The sequence below is a fragment of the Epinephelus lanceolatus genome, chromosome 11, assembly GCF_041903045.1.
Source record: "Epinephelus lanceolatus isolate andai-2023 chromosome 11, ASM4190304v1, whole genome shotgun sequence".
NCBI lineage: Eukaryota > Metazoa > Chordata > Actinopteri > Perciformes > Serranidae > Epinephelus > Epinephelus lanceolatus.
The window spans coordinates 43,305,314-43,322,537 of record NC_135744.1 but is presented as its reverse complement, the minus strand read 5'-3'; the positions used below and the strand labels follow the sequence as shown (position 1 = coordinate 43,322,537).

The 17,224-nt window shown below is 43.2% G+C and overlaps 1 protein-coding gene across 2 annotated transcripts; it reads right to left on the bottom strand.

Annotated features, from left to right (window-relative positions):
- Window positions 1-8,297: 8,297 nt before the first annotated feature.
- On the bottom strand, window positions 8,298-15,871 carry serpinf1 (serpin peptidase inhibitor, clade F (alpha-2 antiplasmin, pigment epithelium derived factor), member 1). 2 transcript variants are annotated; one of them, XM_033633665.2, is made up of 8 exons: window positions 15,734-15,871; window positions 12,133-12,193; window positions 11,801-11,996; window positions 11,396-11,551; window positions 10,163-10,366; window positions 9,930-10,069; window positions 9,643-9,853; window positions 8,298-9,427 (listed from the first exon to the last, which is right to left on the bottom strand). In XM_033633665.2, exons 2-8 carry the CDS (start codon window positions 12,190-12,192, stop codon window positions 9,180-9,182), a joined length of 1,215 nt encoding a protein of 404 aa, XP_033489556.1. In that variant the 5' UTR covers window position 12,193; window positions 15,734-15,871; the 3' UTR covers window positions 8,298-9,179. The 2 variants fall into 2 exon arrangements, with proteins under 2 accessions (XP_033489556.1, XP_078028791.1); XM_078172665.1 differs by having other exon boundaries at window positions 12,133-12,210; window positions 15,735-15,809.
- Window positions 15,872-17,224: the final 1,353 nt, after the last annotated feature.

The following is a 17,224-nucleotide window of genomic DNA, read 5'->3' as shown; positions in this document are numbered from 1 at the left end:
AATCTGAACACACAGATGAAGTTTTTTTAGTTTATTTCATGTCCTGCAGCTTTGTGATTCTAATTCTCACTGTTCAGCGCATCATATTTTTTACATTTAAACACAAATCAGTGAAGATTCTCAGTCGTCCAGGTCATGGTGATGATAAGTGCTGTATCGTAGGCAACTGGACTTGCTTGAGTTTCTTGAAGATGTTTCATCTCTCATCTCAGAGGCTTCTTCAGATCTAACAGACTGGTGCAGAGTCACAGCCTTTAAACTCTGTGTAGTCGTTGAGGTCACATGTGAGTTGTTGACCCACTTGGCCACCTCATGCGTCAACACCTCCTGATGACAAAGTCAGCTCATGTAGTAGAAACACTTTAGAAACATTGATATGATATGAAAAGTAGAAATGTAACGTAGTCCAGGTTTGTAGAAACGTCAAATGCAAACACCTTCTGCTGAATGTGCAGCTGTGCCACATGAATTTCAGCTGTTATAAATAAATTATTGTGATTGGTTGGCACCTCTCAGGTGACTGAAAATCTGTTCAAAGGGGACAAATCTATCAAATAAAACACGAGCTCAGATTCATCTGACACACAGCGTTAAACACACTCCTGTCTTTTTACATTTAAGCATCCATTTAAATCAGCTGCTTCCAGATTCTGAGCTCTGCTAACTGTTTGTTTTCAGGACGTTGTTCATGTCAGTGAACGTTAGAGGATAAACTGGTGAAACTGCAAACACTCACAGGCAAAGATAAAACAAGTGGCTAAAAGAGTGACACACAGATATCAGGAACATTTCTGCGCAGCGTTTTCTCATGAAGTCGCCTTGTTCTTTGTTTCTGCAGCTGTGACGTGAACCAGCAGTAAGGTGACTCACTGGTCGATCGGTTTTCCAGGTGAAACAAATATGTAAACACTCTGTAGGTGCAGGACGATCTGCTGACTTCACTCACAGTGTTTTTAAAAACATTCCTGATGTTCAGACGAGTCCGTGCAGCAGCTTCAGGTCGACGTCTGTTGAAACATGAAGCAAGAGTTTGTTCTCTGCTGCAGGTTCAAACATGTGGACGGACCCAGTCGTCTGTCAGTTCAACAACATCTACAGCTGCAACACACACACACACACACACACACACACACCTTTACTTCAATCAGGAGAGACACGTTTTTATGGTAAAAGAATATTTATTAACATGTGAACGAATGAATGAGAATGTGGAAAGTCTTAGACCCCGTAGAGATGGTTTGATTTAAGGAGGGTGATCAATCCATAGTTGAATAAGGAACTCTATCCCATGATGCATTGCCTTTGACTATTGTATATCACGTTAACTGACAGTTTTTAACAAGCGAATGGTTAACTGTTTTAAACATTACGTTAGCTAAAAGTTCTCAGCTTCAAAAATCTAACTTTAATAAGTTTACTTGCAAACGCTCCATCAGCCTGAAATATATCAGTGTCTCTGGTGATTAAACGTATAAACATACATACAAATTATAACAATCTTTGGATCCATGATTTACGGCTAACTACTAGCTTATTCCTTCTTTCGTCAAGCGCAGCTGGTTGCTAGGTAACAGGAACACCAATGGGTGGGGGAGAGAAAAACTGATGATGCAACCAGGAAATTGTCTGCAGACCAGACCGTCCTATTATGGAGAGCGTTCGGTTTGGCGTCCTTCAGAGGCTGCAGCGCCTGAACTGAGACGCAGCTGACGTTATAAATAAGGGAGAAGTGTTCCTCAGACAGGAAACAGTGTTTGAGTCTGTTTCATCATACACAGGGTCAATCTGCTGAACAGTTAGAAAGAGGAGGAAGTGAGTGTTGATCTTCGGCTGTTCTGGTGTCTTTGTGTATTTTTGTCACACACATGATGAGTGTGTGGACGACTTCTGGTCATGACCTGTTTTACTGAAACTGAAGCTGCAGTTTCCTCCGTGTGACTGTCGGACTGTCAGCTGGACTGTGGAACAACACGGAGCTCAGCGATTTCAAGAACTGACGAGTTAAAGAGCGAGAAATTAAACATGCTGCTTGTACGAGTAAACTTCACCAACAGCTGCTGACTGATCGTCTCATTTATTTAATGCATGTTTAGAGGGTTTAATTCAGAAGCTCTGACAGGCTGAGTGACAGAAAACTGCAAGTTCATCTCCTTCATACAAGATATTGTCCCGTGTACGAGATATTTTCTCTTACATACAAGGTATTATCTCCTTCGTAGACGATATTATCTCCTTTGTTTAAGAGCTTATCTCCTACCTACGAGATCTTATCTTCTCCGTTCAAGACATTATCATCTACTTACAAAATATTTTCTTTGTCGATGATATTACCTCCTACGTTGTTCCTGTTCTTAGAGTCAGACAGTCGTGCAGAATAAACTGGTCCCCCTGCTCTCAGTCTTCCAGGGTTTTATCATCCCTCTATTTTTGATTTTTTTTACCATCCACTGTTGTTTTATTTCATTACTGTTGTCAGTTTTCATCTGGTGTTCTCTCCATAAAGCTCTTTGTTAAGAAAAAATAAATAAAGTTTATCTTATACGTAGAAACAGAGAGCAGGAACCGTACTGTTTATTATTTTAAAATAATCCGTACATTTTACTCACTGACTCGTTACTCTGCAAAAACACGTCCTTAAAGTTCTTCTCCATCCCACGCGTCAGCTGCTCTGTGATTTAAAGACAAAAACACTGTTGTATGTTTGTACATTTATTGTGAAGGAGCAGCTGGGGTTGGACTGAGACATCTTCATTGTGTGACTGCAGAATCTGCTCTTTCTTTTTTATTGTATTCAAACAAATAGTCATTTAATTTCTCCTGCCTCGAAGCAATAACGCCGTCTAACAGAAAGAAATCTTTTACAAAGCAAAGAAAACAGAATAAAATCAGTCGCTCTTTTCATTTTGATTAACAAATTAATATTTCTCCTGATCATATAACAGTCTATAAAGTGCCAGGACAACAGCAAGCGTTTTTGTTTGAAGACACATGGTTGAAAAATCAAACTTGTTGCCATCTTTTGATCATCGTCCAAAAAGTTGCCACATGAGGACAGAACCAAAATACATGCAACTTATCTTGAATTAAAAACGTCTGCTCTGCGTTCACAGAACCTGTTTGTATTGTCTGAACCGAGGGAAATGTACGGAGTCTGGCAAACAAGCGTTTCTGTCTGCAGCTCCTATCTGTGGGATCTCCTGCAGGAGGACTTTGAGGTCCTGTTTATACGACAACGATTTCAACTGAAAACAGTAAACTTTAGTTGTGTTTTGGCCGATCGTTTACACGACAGCAGTGTTTTGGGTGCCTGAAAACACAACATTTTGAAAACGGGTTCCAGAGTGTAATTTTTTGGAAACAGCAGCGTCTCCGTTGTCATGTAAACTTGCAATATGCAGTTCCTCTGAAAACTGAGACTTTTCGCACATGCTCATTACGGTTACAGTCACTAGGCATGTGCGAGAATGACCATCGACCATCACGACAGCATGACTACGCGGTCGCCCCTGGACGGATGCTCAAGTGTGGGTGAGAGGAGCAGCGAGGACCGGCAATGGTGATGTATAGTTACCTGGGCTTCATCAATCAAATTACGCATTACTGCCCAACACTGATTATAACTATTTAATAAGAAAGTAGTATTTGGGTATAGCAAAAAACTAAAAATAAACTTCAGGTTGCAATTTAAACGGTCCTGAAACTGCAGCCTCCGGTACTGCAGCTTTACTGTACTCGATTTTGCGGCTCAGTGTGAACAGAGATCGTTTCAATAACGTCGTCATATAAACGCAGAAGTTTTCTAAAATGCAAAGGACAGACTTTGCGGTTTTTAGATAAACCTTTGACGTCTACACAGGGTCTGAGTTGCTCTCATTGGTTCCTCTCAAATGTTTCAAAGCTCTGCTGCAGGAGTTGTTTTACACAGTCATCTACATGTCACTCTTTGTGATCACGTGTAGCTGCTGTTTCTGGTTTTTAATGATTCATTCTAAAATATATTTACATACTTATTGGCTTTTTTTGTATTGACCTTATGTTGTGTTTCATATTGCTTGTTTCAGAGCTTTACATTTTTAATCTGTATTTCTGTTCTGTGTTGTCTGCAGCTGATGTTGCTGCCTGTCTCGGCCAGGACACTCTTGAAAAAGAGATTTTTAATCTCAAGATGTTTTTCTGGTTAATTCAATGTTAAATAAAATAATCTTCAGTGTTAGATTGACGGAAACCACAGTTTCCATCCTGTCGTTTTTTGTGGTTGGCAGATTTTTAATTGAAAATATTGTGACTTGAGATCAATAACAGCTTTATAAATGACATCATACACCTGTCTCCATGGCAACGGGACATTGAATATCCCCTCCCAGTTCAACTGAAGTTTTTATGGCTTGTCATTTAAATATAAAAAAAGCACATTAGAGCATTGATCTTTTTTCTTTGAAGCTAAAGACAGATTCTCACCGACAGTTTCCTTCTGTCGTTTTTACTGAGTGTTTGTCTCCCTCTGCTGGCGAACACTCATAAAACTCAGCAACATTTAAAACATGTTTTTTAAGGTGATCTAATGTCTGTGACACTCTGTGCCTGACGTGCTTCAGAGCTGTGCTTCAGTACAAACTTACGATACTTGAACTTTGAGTATTTTCTGGTCATGTTGCTGTTTACTTTGACTCCAGTGAGGAAAGCACCGTACTTTTCACTGCACTACATTTATTTTATAACTTTAGTCCCGTTACGTTTCACAACATCATGTGTAACATTATTCTTCAGTATCACGTTCACTTGTCAGTGTAGTGCAGCATCATTTTCAGTCTCACTGTGACGTCATATTCATTATAACATTAATTATCAGGTGCAGTCTGATGTTCCCACCATTTTAGTTCATCTTTAGTGACTGATCTCACTCCTGTCGTTGCTCTGTGAGGCACTGCCTTTTGCTTTTGCTCCTTGAAAACACTTCTATCTTGTATATTTGCATATTTTGACAGATATTTAACACTTAATTGTTCTAAACATGGGCCCAGTGAGTGACCCTGACCCGGGATCCACTGGTTGTTCTGGTTGTGAATCATTAAAATGTGGTTACTGTGCTTGGTGTTACAGTAATATGAAGCATCACCTGGCTCAAGAAATTCATTTGGGATAAATAAAGTTCTGTTGAACTCAGTTGGATTGTTTCAAATTCAGATTTTTTTTACAAACAAAAATTATGAGGAGTTGATACAATAAAGTGAACGCCCTGAAAAGTGCCCAACACTTCACAGAGTGAGTGCTGAAACACTTTCTGTACTTTTACTTTAATGCAGGATCTGAATACTTCTTCCACTGCAGAGTAACATCATGACAGAGGACACAGACGGGATAAACGTTCATGTTTCTGTTGGATTAAAAAATTTCCAGAGTCGGTTTCCTCGCTGAGATTCCAGCTCTTCTTCTTCTTTGTCTCCGTTTTTCCTCTCAGCTCACTTTCTTCTGGGCTGCTGCTCAGAAACCTCAGGAATCTCTTGACTGTGGAAAATCAAGACCATGTGTGAACTGAACACACACACACACACACACACACACACACACACACACACACACACACACAGTTTGACATACATGAAAACCACAGCCCTTTAGATTCTCAGTCTTGTTTACTGATCATTTCCTGATGTTAAGTCTTATTCTGCACATTCTTTGAATGTTTTATAAAGTTTTGTCTTCAGGATTCATTCATGACGTTTGTCTCGTTCTGTGTGGAACAATAACGTGTTCATACTCTGTGAAAGAACTGTGGAAAATAATTTGGCTTTAGCATCAAGTTGCAAAGCAAACATCGTTCCAGAAACCTCCTCCTGCAGAAAGGGATGTGGGTCAGAGGAGTCACGTGATCAGTTTCACATGTGGAGAAACAATCAGAGGCTGAACAGACGAGTCGACTCTGTGTCTGCATTAAAACCTTCAGTGTGTGAAACCACAGAGCACAACCCCAGATCATCACCAGCAGCTTATTACAGCTCGTATTTATCTTTATTGTTGGGCGGCAAACTCGAGTGGCCATGGTGATTATGAGGGGAGAAAAGGAGGAAGTCAAGAGCAACACAGGTCAAGTCCACACGGACCCGTGTTCATCTGAAACAGAAGTTTTTCGGGCTCCGGTTTCCAAAAAAAATTCATCCACACGAGTGGTGTGATAAAAAAATATGATATCCACACAAAACCGCAAAACCCGCTACCAAGTGATGTAATACACATGCCAAAGCAGTAGGTGGTGATGTAACTTCTAACGGAGAGGCCATTTTAACCAATCAGAAGTCAGAGTCAATACCGCTATAGGGAAGTGTGGAAAATAAAAACAACCCGATCCACAAAAATAGCGTGACCTAATTCAACAGCAGAGGCGCCTGAATGACCAACTACACTACCATGTAAGCAGCGACAGGCCTGCCAACGGAGGTTCTGGATCCGGCCGAGTCGGACCTCCATTGGCAGGCCTGTCGCTGCTTACATGGTAGTGTAGTTGGGGTAGCTAGCAACAGGAGCAGCCTCCTTTGTTGGTCGTTAGGTCGAGCAGCTGGATATGCCATCCAAAGAGAGTTAGCACCAGCATGTTTGTTTGGTCTGCCATTTCACTAGCTATTTACCGTCGCTCTGACGTCAAACAGTGGAGACAGGTAATAAAATACTGAGCTTATCCTATCTACACACAACTGCTGGCACCGGAGTCTTCCAAAAACTTCACCCTGGACTCCGGATTCAAAGAAACGCGGTTTCAGGGGCCCAAAGGTGCGGTTGTGTGTGGCCAAACAGCCAAATCGCATAGAATAATACGTGTGGACTGGGCCACATCCTCACTGTGACCTCGTCACATGTCCACGTTTGGTCATGGACTTTCCACGTCCACATATGACGTCCAAGGTACCCTGGGTGTGTTGGTTGTTGACGTTCTGGGACGCCGTGTCAACTTCAGCCTGTTACATGCATTGTCTGTTTTCAAAATACACTTCTGTTTTCACAGGAAATGTACAGTTTGCATACAGTCTCTTTCAAAATAAAAGCACTATGTTGGTACAACATCGCAAATTGATTTTTTTTTAATTTCCTTTAGTTACAAAGAACATAATTTGGCTTTATAATCTAAAGGGATGCTAATGGGGCTGTCTCTGGTGAAGGTCAGTGGTTGTTGGACCCGCCCACTCCTCTCAGACTTTCACCGCTTTATTTTCACATCATGCTGATATTAAAGGACGGCTTTATTCGTCTGTGTCTGACGCCGCAAGTCACTGCCCAAGCGCCAGATTTTGAGGGTTTTGGAGTGAGACTGGGTTGTCAGGAGAAAAACAACAGAGTCAGCAGAGGGAGGTCAAACAAACACAGGACTGTTTTACGGAGGACACTCATGTCCTCCGTAAAACCAAAAGTCAACATACTTCACTGAGTCACCAAACAAACAATTTTAACCCCAAACATGCAAGAAGCGATGTTCCTATTTTCTTAGTGCCCATGGAATTCTGGGATTCGCCAATTATTCCTAAATATCAGTATTAATTTTGACAGCTATTTTAGATTTAGTCTCAGTCTTGAGACGAAAGTGTTTCTCAGTTTTAGTCACATTGTTGTCATTTTTATCCGTCATAGTTTTAGGCGCCCCCAGCACACACTGGATGCGTCGTGCTGCAGCTCATCAACAGACGACCACACAGAGTTATTGTGACTGAAAGATCTGTACTTCCTCCACCTCTGCGTTAGCTTAAATTCATATGTGGACAGCCACTAATTAAAGTTGACTTCTCTCCAGAGCTGTGACTCACCTGGAAGTGTCTTTTTGGCCATTGTCTTTATAATGACGGGACTGAGGGTCGTTTAGCTCGGGATGTTTCTTGAGTCTCTCCTCATTCATTCTTTGTCACACACGAGACACAGCAACAGCTACAGAGTTCTCTTTATACAGTGGTCATCAGTGGTGCCTTTACATATGTAGGTATTAAACCGTACATGAAGACACAACACCATCTTTGACGGCACAGTGGTCAATTATTTAAAAAATAATAATAATAAATAAATAAATAAAATCAGTTCCTGAACAGTATTAGTTTGGGACATATGAGGTTTCAGCCCAACAGTGATTATATGTTACACAATCTTTGGGGATTGTGCAAAAATTTTGGCACTGAACGCAACTCGTGTCCCACAGAATCTCCGACGTGAAGGTTTCTCCAGGAGAAACTGGGACAGAATTGAAATCTTTAAAGTTTGTTCAGAGGAAGTTAAAATGAAATGTTCATCCTCTGGAGAGCAGGAACAGACACAACAACACGTTTTGTTTCATTGTCGTTTATTTCTTGTACCACAAATGACAATATTTGATTCCTTAGAAAAAAAAACAATCCTTTGGTGAGCTCAGAGTGTGTTTGAGTATCAGGGCGATGTGATCACATGTTTTAGCCTGAAAGTAAAATCCAATCCAATATCCTCAAAAATATCTGCCACCAGAAACAAGAAGCCAACACCTGGAATCCCTCCTAGGACCTGCTAAGAGTGTGTGTGTGTGTGTGTGTGTGTGTGTGTGTGTGTGTGTGTGTGTGTGTGTGTGCGCGTGTGTATGAGGGGTCAAACATATCAGCGAACACACACACACTGCATTCACTGCATACTTGATACGTGTAAATTGCGTGTGCAACCATCACCGTGTACTTGTTACACATGCAATGCGCGTGCAATGCCTGCACACGCCTAGACATGTGGTTATTAGACGTGTGTGCGTAGACACATCATGTAATCACAGGCGTCAAAAGTGTCAGCTGTTGAAGCAACAACAGACGTGTGACACATAGCATCGCTATGCTAACTCTGCTAATCGGACGTGCGTGCGTAGACACACAGGTGTAGTGTATGTGTAGCGTTTGAAATGCACTGTGCACGCGTACTGATAAGACGTGTGAGCGCGTCGTGTGAGTGGAGCGCACAACGCCTGCGCGTCATGTAGCAGGCGTGTGTGTAACACTCATGTCTCCATAGTAACCCTATGTAAATGTAGGTGTGCGCTCACGCGGTTTGATTAGATCTGATGTGTCCTAAGTAGGCGCAAGTGACGCGTTGTAGTGTGGTTGGGTGAAACGTTTGACCCCTCATAGCGTGTGCGCGTGTGTGTGTGCGTGCGTGTGTGTGCGTGCATGTGTGTGTGTGCGTGCATGTGTGTGTTATATCGTCAGGTCTTTGGGGTTGACCACTCTGCCGATGAACAGCAGTGCCCCCGACGCTTCGTCTCGGATCAGGTACATAAAGGGTCGGTCCACTCGGTAGGTCAGATGAGCCGTTGAGGCGGTGCTGGCGTACTGGTTCCCCTCGGGTGCCGTCTCCATGACAACCTTATGATTGACACTGCTGAGCTTGGCCGGCTGGGTCGAGATTTTCTCCAAGTTCGTGTCAGCTAGCCATTCAGAGAGACCTGCAGGAAAGGGAGGAGATGAAGAGGAGAAAGAGGAATAAAAATGGAGGAAAAAGAGGAGGATGATGTGTCGAGGAAACAACACTGAAAAGTTTCTGAACGTTCTCACCCTGGACGGAGTTTAACAGTAAGTCCAGTGACCTAAAACACAGTTTGTGTGTGGACAAAAGACACAAAACTATGTTTCAAAAACACCCGTGCACACGTGGACTCACCAACATCGCTGAGCAGTGGCAGCAGGTCTGTGGAGTAGCTGAGTCTCAGGGAGGGCAGAGTGAGGGACACTTGGGCAGGATGGAGCGTCAAGGAGAGGTCCTGGACGAACTCAGCGGTCAGACTCTCCTCCAGCAGCGTCATGTTGGTCGTCACCTCATTGGGGAGGAAGACAAACATGCTGATGTCGTCCTGCATCTGGATCTGAGCGATCTGGAGGGAGAGGAAACATTCAGAGGAGATGTCAGACAGTCGAGACAGATTAGAAAACAGAGTAGAAAACACTCACTGTGCAGCTCAAATCTGAGTCGACGCCCATCTTAATGGGGTAGTTATCCTGTTGCATCATGGGAACGCGGACCGGTGCCCTGCCCTCCACTTCGAAGTTCTCCATGGCTCCAGTCTGACCAAAGCGAGTCACCCACTTCCCTGATTACACACAGAAAACTGAGCTCTGGATGCTGAACAGCTGAAGCAGCTCACCGGCTTTCCTTTCAGATCCACAGCAGAGTTTCCACATACCTTTAAAGTAGGCGGCACTCACGGTGTTCACGCCAGAGTTTCGGGGGAGGGACTTGGTGAGGAGACGCTGTACCTTCCCGCCCGTCTCTTGGGACACCCAGTCGTTGATGTCTTTCAGATCTTTGGTTCCCCCCTGCAGCGCTTTGGGGCGAACTCCATACTGCTGCTCCACGAGGTCAAAGAACTCCAGCTTCAGCCGAAGTCCTGAAAACAGAGTTCAGACAGATTAACATTATGATAAAGAAGAGATGTCGGTTCAAAAGCTGAGGGAAAATACAGGGTTTATAAAGATTCTAGTGACTAGAAAGAAGACTGGTAAACAGGTCCATTGGTAACAGGTGATTCGCATTATTATTATTGGATATGAAAGGGGGCATCATCTAAAGGCTCAGTCTTTCACAAGCAAGGACGGTGTGAGGTTCAATACTTAATGGAAAACTGCGTGGACAAACAGTTTAAAACAATGTTTATAACACACAACTACGAGGAATTTTTGGATTTCATCATCCATAATCCATAATATTATCAAAAGATTAAGAGAATCTGCAGAAATCTCTGCATGTAAGGGTCAAGGCTGAATGTCTGTGACCTTTGACACCTCAGACTGCTCTGCATTAAAACCAACATGACTGTATAAAGGATATTACTACAAGTGCTCAAAAAACACTCCGGAAAACCACTGTCAGGAAACACAGTTCATTGATTCGACTCTACGATACAAAGTGAAAGCCATGAGTGTTAATACAGGTGTGCCACAGGGTTCTATTCTGGGACCACTTCTATTTACAATTTTATTAATGATTTTAGTGTTAAAGTTTGAAACAGCACAATTCATCTGTATCCAGACGATGCCATTTTATATGCAACAGCGCCCTCTGTTGCCCAGGCACTTAATAACTTGCATCTTGATCTAAATTACTGTTAGATTCAGATAAAACCAAATGCATGCTGTTTTGTGGACAGCTGAGGTGAATATTACTCGCCTTAATGGGACACTAACTGAAAGAGCATCCTGTTATAAATACTTAAGGTTCTGGCTCAATGACAAGTTGGGTTTTAAAGCAGTGGATCCCATTTTTACTCCCCGACAAAAGCTGAACTTTTCCATTTGCATCAAAACTTCTTCATAAACTGTAGATAACGCTGTACATATAAAAAGTTTTTGTTGTAGCTGGAGCATAATTCCATATGGATCCCTGATCCAGTCACCCACAATCCACAACACAAACTCACGTCGTGCCAGGTAGATGCGTGCAGCAGTACTCAGGCCTTTCCCGGTCGTCCTGACTGAAGCCAGCATGTCTTTCAGGGTGCTGTGGAGCTGAGGGTCCTGCAGGGTGTGATACCTCAGAGCCCGGAACAGCTGCCTCTGAGCTTGCTCAGATGCTCCTGCAGGGACAGAAGACACAACATAGAAAACCACCTACGTGCTGACACCCGACTTCAAAACCTAAATTCAAATATCATTGCCTAACGATGCTGGTGGCAGCTGGGCAGACTGTTTTTAGAACAAATTGTGTAATGACAAAAGCCTAAACAAAACAAAACTGAAATGACTCTCTACAGGCCCGTACACACACAGCCATCAAAGCCAGAACACTAGTTTGTATTTGGTTAATTGTGTGTTTGTGTAATCACCCAGCGAGAGCTGCGTCAGGACCGCGGACACACTGATGGGGGCCAGGAACACGTTGGTGGCTGCCTCGCGGCTCGCCAGGGCACGGAACAGGTTATAGCCGAAGTCTGAGGTGGCGGCGCCCATCTTAGTAGTCGGGGTGGTGAAGAGCTCCACATGTTCCTCCTGTGCGTCCGTCTCCTCGCCTCCCGTCTCCGACTGGGACACACCAATAAAGACATGTTACCATAGCAACAGAAGATGCTTCATCGTGCCAGAGGGACGATTATGTATTTATGTTATATAGACTAGTTGATGATTAGAAACAAATAAAAGAACACCAGAGAGGTGATACCTGAGCCTGACAGCAGCTCAGGACGACTCCAAACACCAGCAGGAAGGTTGTTCGCTTCATCCTGGAAACAAAAGCATCAGAACCAGAAACAGAATCCAGTTTATTAATCAGGAATTTGATTTGGTAAGAAACATAAAGACAGAAGAAAATACTATTTAAATACACATTCATGAAGACATGCAAATGTCTGCTCATCCTATTGTTCGGGAGATTGTGTCCAATCACAGGTCATTTCACACAGAGGGTGTACCTGCCATTCATTCAGCTCAACCAGTAAATTTCCACTCACCCCGCCGCTCTACCACACCTACCTGCCAGCCTATCACCTGTCCTCTCATCTCCTGCTCCTGCCGGTCTACCAAACCCACCTTATCAAGCCAGCTCCACTCACCTGTGCCTCATTACTCCCCACCACTATAAAGACTCCAGCGTCACAGACTCTCGTTGCCAGATTGTTCTTTGTCATTCCCATACAAGACTTTCAAGCACGTGTTCGCGGGCTGCTGATGTTGCCTATCTCTGACTCTCCTGCTTTGTCTGCTCCCCAGTAAACCACTCAGCCTTCTGGTCTTGACCAAGAGCTCTGCTTCCACCTTCCTGGTTTCTGTTCCATGTGGCCTTGTGCAGAGACTGCCAGTCAGCCCTACGTTGTGAGTTTACCTGTTCTGCTGCCTGCACACTCAGCTGCGACGTCCTACACCAAAATTACTGGACTGAACCTGTGTCCCAATGAAGGAGAATCCTGCAGAGAAAGTTCCAGCATTGAGCAACTGATAACACTGCAGAGCAACCCCAAAAAAAGGAGGACAGACTGATCAAGGTGTTTTCCTCTGACGCAGCCGGGTACTGTTGAACTGTATCGGTGAGCAGCCACGTATCAAACCGTCATTAAAGGAAAGCTTTATCGTCAGTGTCTGATGCTGTAAGTCACTGCCCAAGTGCCAGATTTTGACGACTTCAGAGTGAGACCTGGTTGATATTAAAGAAGGTTCAATCCCCAGCTCTGGTGGTAACATATCATATTACAATATAATGTTTCTGCTGCATCCTAATTTCTCTTTGAGTGGTGAAGACAAATGAAACCTAATCCAACAGACATGACAGAGACACGAGTCACAGAAGAAGAAAAGGACTTGGATGATCCAGAACAGTTCAGCGTTGAGAGAAAGGTCATTCTCTAGTTGTGGAACTTTTCCATATTCAAACAAAGACGATGACGAAGGTGAGCTTCATCATTTCACAGCAGTGTTTTGTATAATTACAGTTTTACAACCAGCTGAAATTTCACCGCTAAATACAGTTTGTACAGAGAGGACTGTCATCTGAGCTCTGAGCACAAACACTGACAATGCCTCTGTCTGCAGACAAAAGATCACATCATCATCATCATCATCATCATCATCGCTGTGGTGAAACAGACGCTGCTTTACAGAAACACACTTTAAACACACACACACAGTCTTCTTTTGTTCTTCTGAACACATCTGGACCTGCTTCTCAACCTCAGACCACACACACACACACACACACACACACACAGCATGCATGATGGGAAATCCAGATGATTCATTCCATCACTCACATCAGTTTCTCCAATGATCGCAGGTCCTTTAAAGACATTTTAAAGATAAGCTCAGCAGGATTTTCCAGACTAACAGACTCACACAGCAGCGATCCTCTCAGTCATCACTGCGACCCGCGCTCAGTTATTTTGATTTATTTTTCAGAATAAAATGCAGTAAAAAGCTGTGCAGTATATGTGTAATATTGTAACATCTAAATCACTATTATCAAGCTGCAGCTGCTTTTATTTTGAAAGTCAGTGACACCAGTGTAACCTTTGACCCCGTGGTCACATTGGTCACCAACGTGGAGGACTCCAGCCATGAAACTTTGCAGCCTGAGGATGAGGTGGCAGCCTACATGGAGTTGGGATCCTTTGGAGGTTTGATGGTGGTGGAAGGAGCATGCTAACATGTTTCCTAACCTGGCAGTGACTGAATGTTTTCACCATCCAGTCAAAGAGACGTCCAATTCAAGAACGGAGACCCAGCTTCATGTGAGGGACTGGAGCCTGGGGAGGTTTGATCACAGGTGTGGCTTTGACTTGGACATAATGACAGGTAACGGGTCTGTTCTGGTGCTGAGCTTTACGAGTATGGGCAGGTGCTGATTATCAAAAATGGACTCGTGCAGGACTGATATATCGTACGACACGTTAACCACAGTGTTGTTGAAATGTAAAGTTTTTATCTACGTACAAATATGACTTATCTGGAGTTTGCAGAACGCCAACATTTATTCTGGTGACTATCTGTAAAATATCTAAAAATTACTGGCTACTAGTTGCATCACGTTCACAGTAAGTTACTGTAATCTGTGATCTCAGTGTAGTTCTGCTGCATATTACTGTGATGTAGCAGCATGCTCCCAGTGTATTACAGTACTTCACTGTAATCTCAATTAAACTCCAGATATTATTGTGATTTAACTGAGTGCTTCTATCAAATTATTTTATTTACTAAATTTTAACATCTAAATTATAAATTTGCTAAATCTAAATCTAATACTGTTCTTTATTGTGAAATATTACAGTTACATATCGTAACTTCCTGGAGATACTCTGCAGTGTGAGCTGCCTGCAGCAAACAGGCAGACACATGAAACTGTGTAATGAATTATGAACTGTAGCTTTGTTTTATCTGTGAGAGGTTTAATGTTTGAGCAGCAGTCTGATGGAGACCTGCAGAGACCTGCAGAGTCCTGCAGGAGACTGAAGACAAGCTGCAGACGCAGGAGTCCTGCAGGAACTTGTCTCTCAGGAATGTTTCTCATTGGCTGCTCGTCAACCCTCTCATATCACATCTGGATGCTTTTTTTTTTTGATTCAAGGTCAAACTTTTGAAATAATTCCAGAGATCTGTAGAAATGTTCTTGGCACCAAAGTCTTTACAACCTGAAATAACCTGCAGCTGCAAACAAACCCTGAACTTCACCTGCAGCTTTATTAACTCCATGTGTTCTGCACATGACAGCGTGACCGAGCTCCTCCTAAAGATCAATATAAATATGTAATATGTAATAATATGCAATATAAATATATAGTGACCTAAGCTGTAATAATGTTACACTAATACAGCTCTGAAATGTTTCAGACACAACATGACCGCAGCTCAGTGAGACCTGCTGCTGCTGCTGCTGCTGAAACCAGGACTCTTACATAAACCGTCTGTTGGCACAGACACAGAGCTGAGCTGGAAAAACTGATCAGACCCAAATCTTCAGTTTGTTAACACAACATGTTGAACTCGAGTTAACAGAATCATAAAACTGTCTTCATATCATGAAGCACGGCGGCTCAGAAGGTTTTGTTTCGTTATGACAAAATACTAACTGATAACATGAGGAACTCAGAACTCTCTGCAGGTTCATCAAATATTTATTTCTGCTTCATTTCGGTCACAGCTGCAGCTCCGACATCTCACAGCACTAAAATAAATTAATGTCCTCATATTGTCGCGCGGAGATCAAACAGCTGCGGTGACATCATGGAGGAAATCTGCGCGTAAAAGCGCAAAAAAGCGTGTGAAGGCGCACTCACCTCTCTGTGCTCCCGGACGGTCCACGTCTCTCAGACTCTCTCTCAGACTCTCTCTCAGACTCTCTCTCAGACTGTCTCTCCCCTCACAGGAGAAGACTCTTTACCCGCAGCTGCGCGCGCCCCCGCTGCTACCAGCAGAGCGCCGGGAGCGCGCGAGACAGAAACAACGTGCTGATTTAAGGTGGAAGAAAGTTTAGAGCCAAAGACAGAAGATCCAAAGAAACCAGACTGAGGTTTTAAACTGCTGCAGCTGCTTTACACTGAGCAGCACAGTCAGTCTGAAACCAGCTCTCTTTTCTTTAATCTGCAGCAGGTTTGTGGTGACAAAGGTCTGACTGCACCTTACTGACGATTTAAATATTACAGGTTATTTTATTTAAATTAGCAGTAATTGTTAAATTAACTTCATATCATAATAATCCTGCAGAATTATAATAAACATGAGACCAAACAAGGCAAGAAAAGCTTTGGGATATTGATTGAATCTTTAAAAGGCTCTATAAAGAACCATTTATTTTAAGGGTGCTTTCACACCTGCTCTGTTTGGTTCGGTTCAAACTAACTCAGGTTCGGTTTGGTTCGTTTGGGCAGGTGTGAACACAGCAATCGCACTCAGGCGCACACCAAAACAACCGTTACATGCATTGTCTGTTTTCAAAATACACTTCTGTTTTCACAGGAAATGTACAGTTTGCATACAGTCTCTTCCAAAATAACACCGCCAACTGATGTTTTTTTCCTTCAACACCACACGTGTGGCTGGGTTTAGAAACAAGAACAGGGTTTGGCTTTACAGTCTTACGGGACACAAACGCTGCTCCCCCGGGTGAAAGTTTTGTTGGACCCATCCACCCCTCCCACTTACCCTACTTGGACTTTTGCCACCTTTTGACATGTTTCCCACTGACATGTGAGCACCGTGAACAGTAACAGTGACTGGCCAAGTATCATGCTGCCTCAAGTCACTGCCCAAGCACTGGATTTTGACGACTTTGGAGTGAAGCCGGGTTGGTTCCAAAGGAACTCTGGTGCGGTTGGTTTGTGGTGAGAAGGTGTTCCGACCTGGATGTGAAGCAACTGCAGTCACATGACACATTGTTTGGGTTAAACATGAGCATGTTACAGTCCTGGAGGATTATTAATGTGCACCTCCTCCTGTACTGCCTTAATATGCACATTCAGCACATCCAATGCATCAAAACATTGTTTTCTAGTTGGAGCCGCGCCTCGTTTTCAAACTGTATGCTTTGACTAAAATGAACAATGACAGCAATATAGTCCACGATGAGCAGCGCTAAAATCAACCTGCGTAGTTGTCCCTCCATTGTGACATTAGAAAGTGTCACATTAAGACCACGCCTCAAACACATCCCATTTCTGCCCAGAAGTGTTTAAGCACAGCGGATGCATTCTCTTTCTCTTGGACACATTTCTCACATCCCACCCACCCAATCCCTTCTCGCCTCTTACATCTTTTTCTCAGCTCCTTTC

Bases quoted from the DNA above. Each gene is read 5' to 3' on its own strand.
- serpinf1 (XM_033633665.2), bottom strand. From the start codon at position 12,192: ATGAAGCGAACAACCTTCCTGCTGGTGTTTGGAGTCGTCCTGAGCTGC. The intron at 11,552-11,800 runs GTGATTACACAA...CTGTCCCTGCAG, and splicing joins CCTGACGCAGCTCTCGCTGG to GAGCATCTGAGCAAGCTCAG. The intron at 10,070-10,162 runs GTATGTGGAAAC...GTGTGTAATCAG, and splicing joins GAGTGCCGCCTACTTTAAAG to GGAAGTGGGTGACTCGCTTT.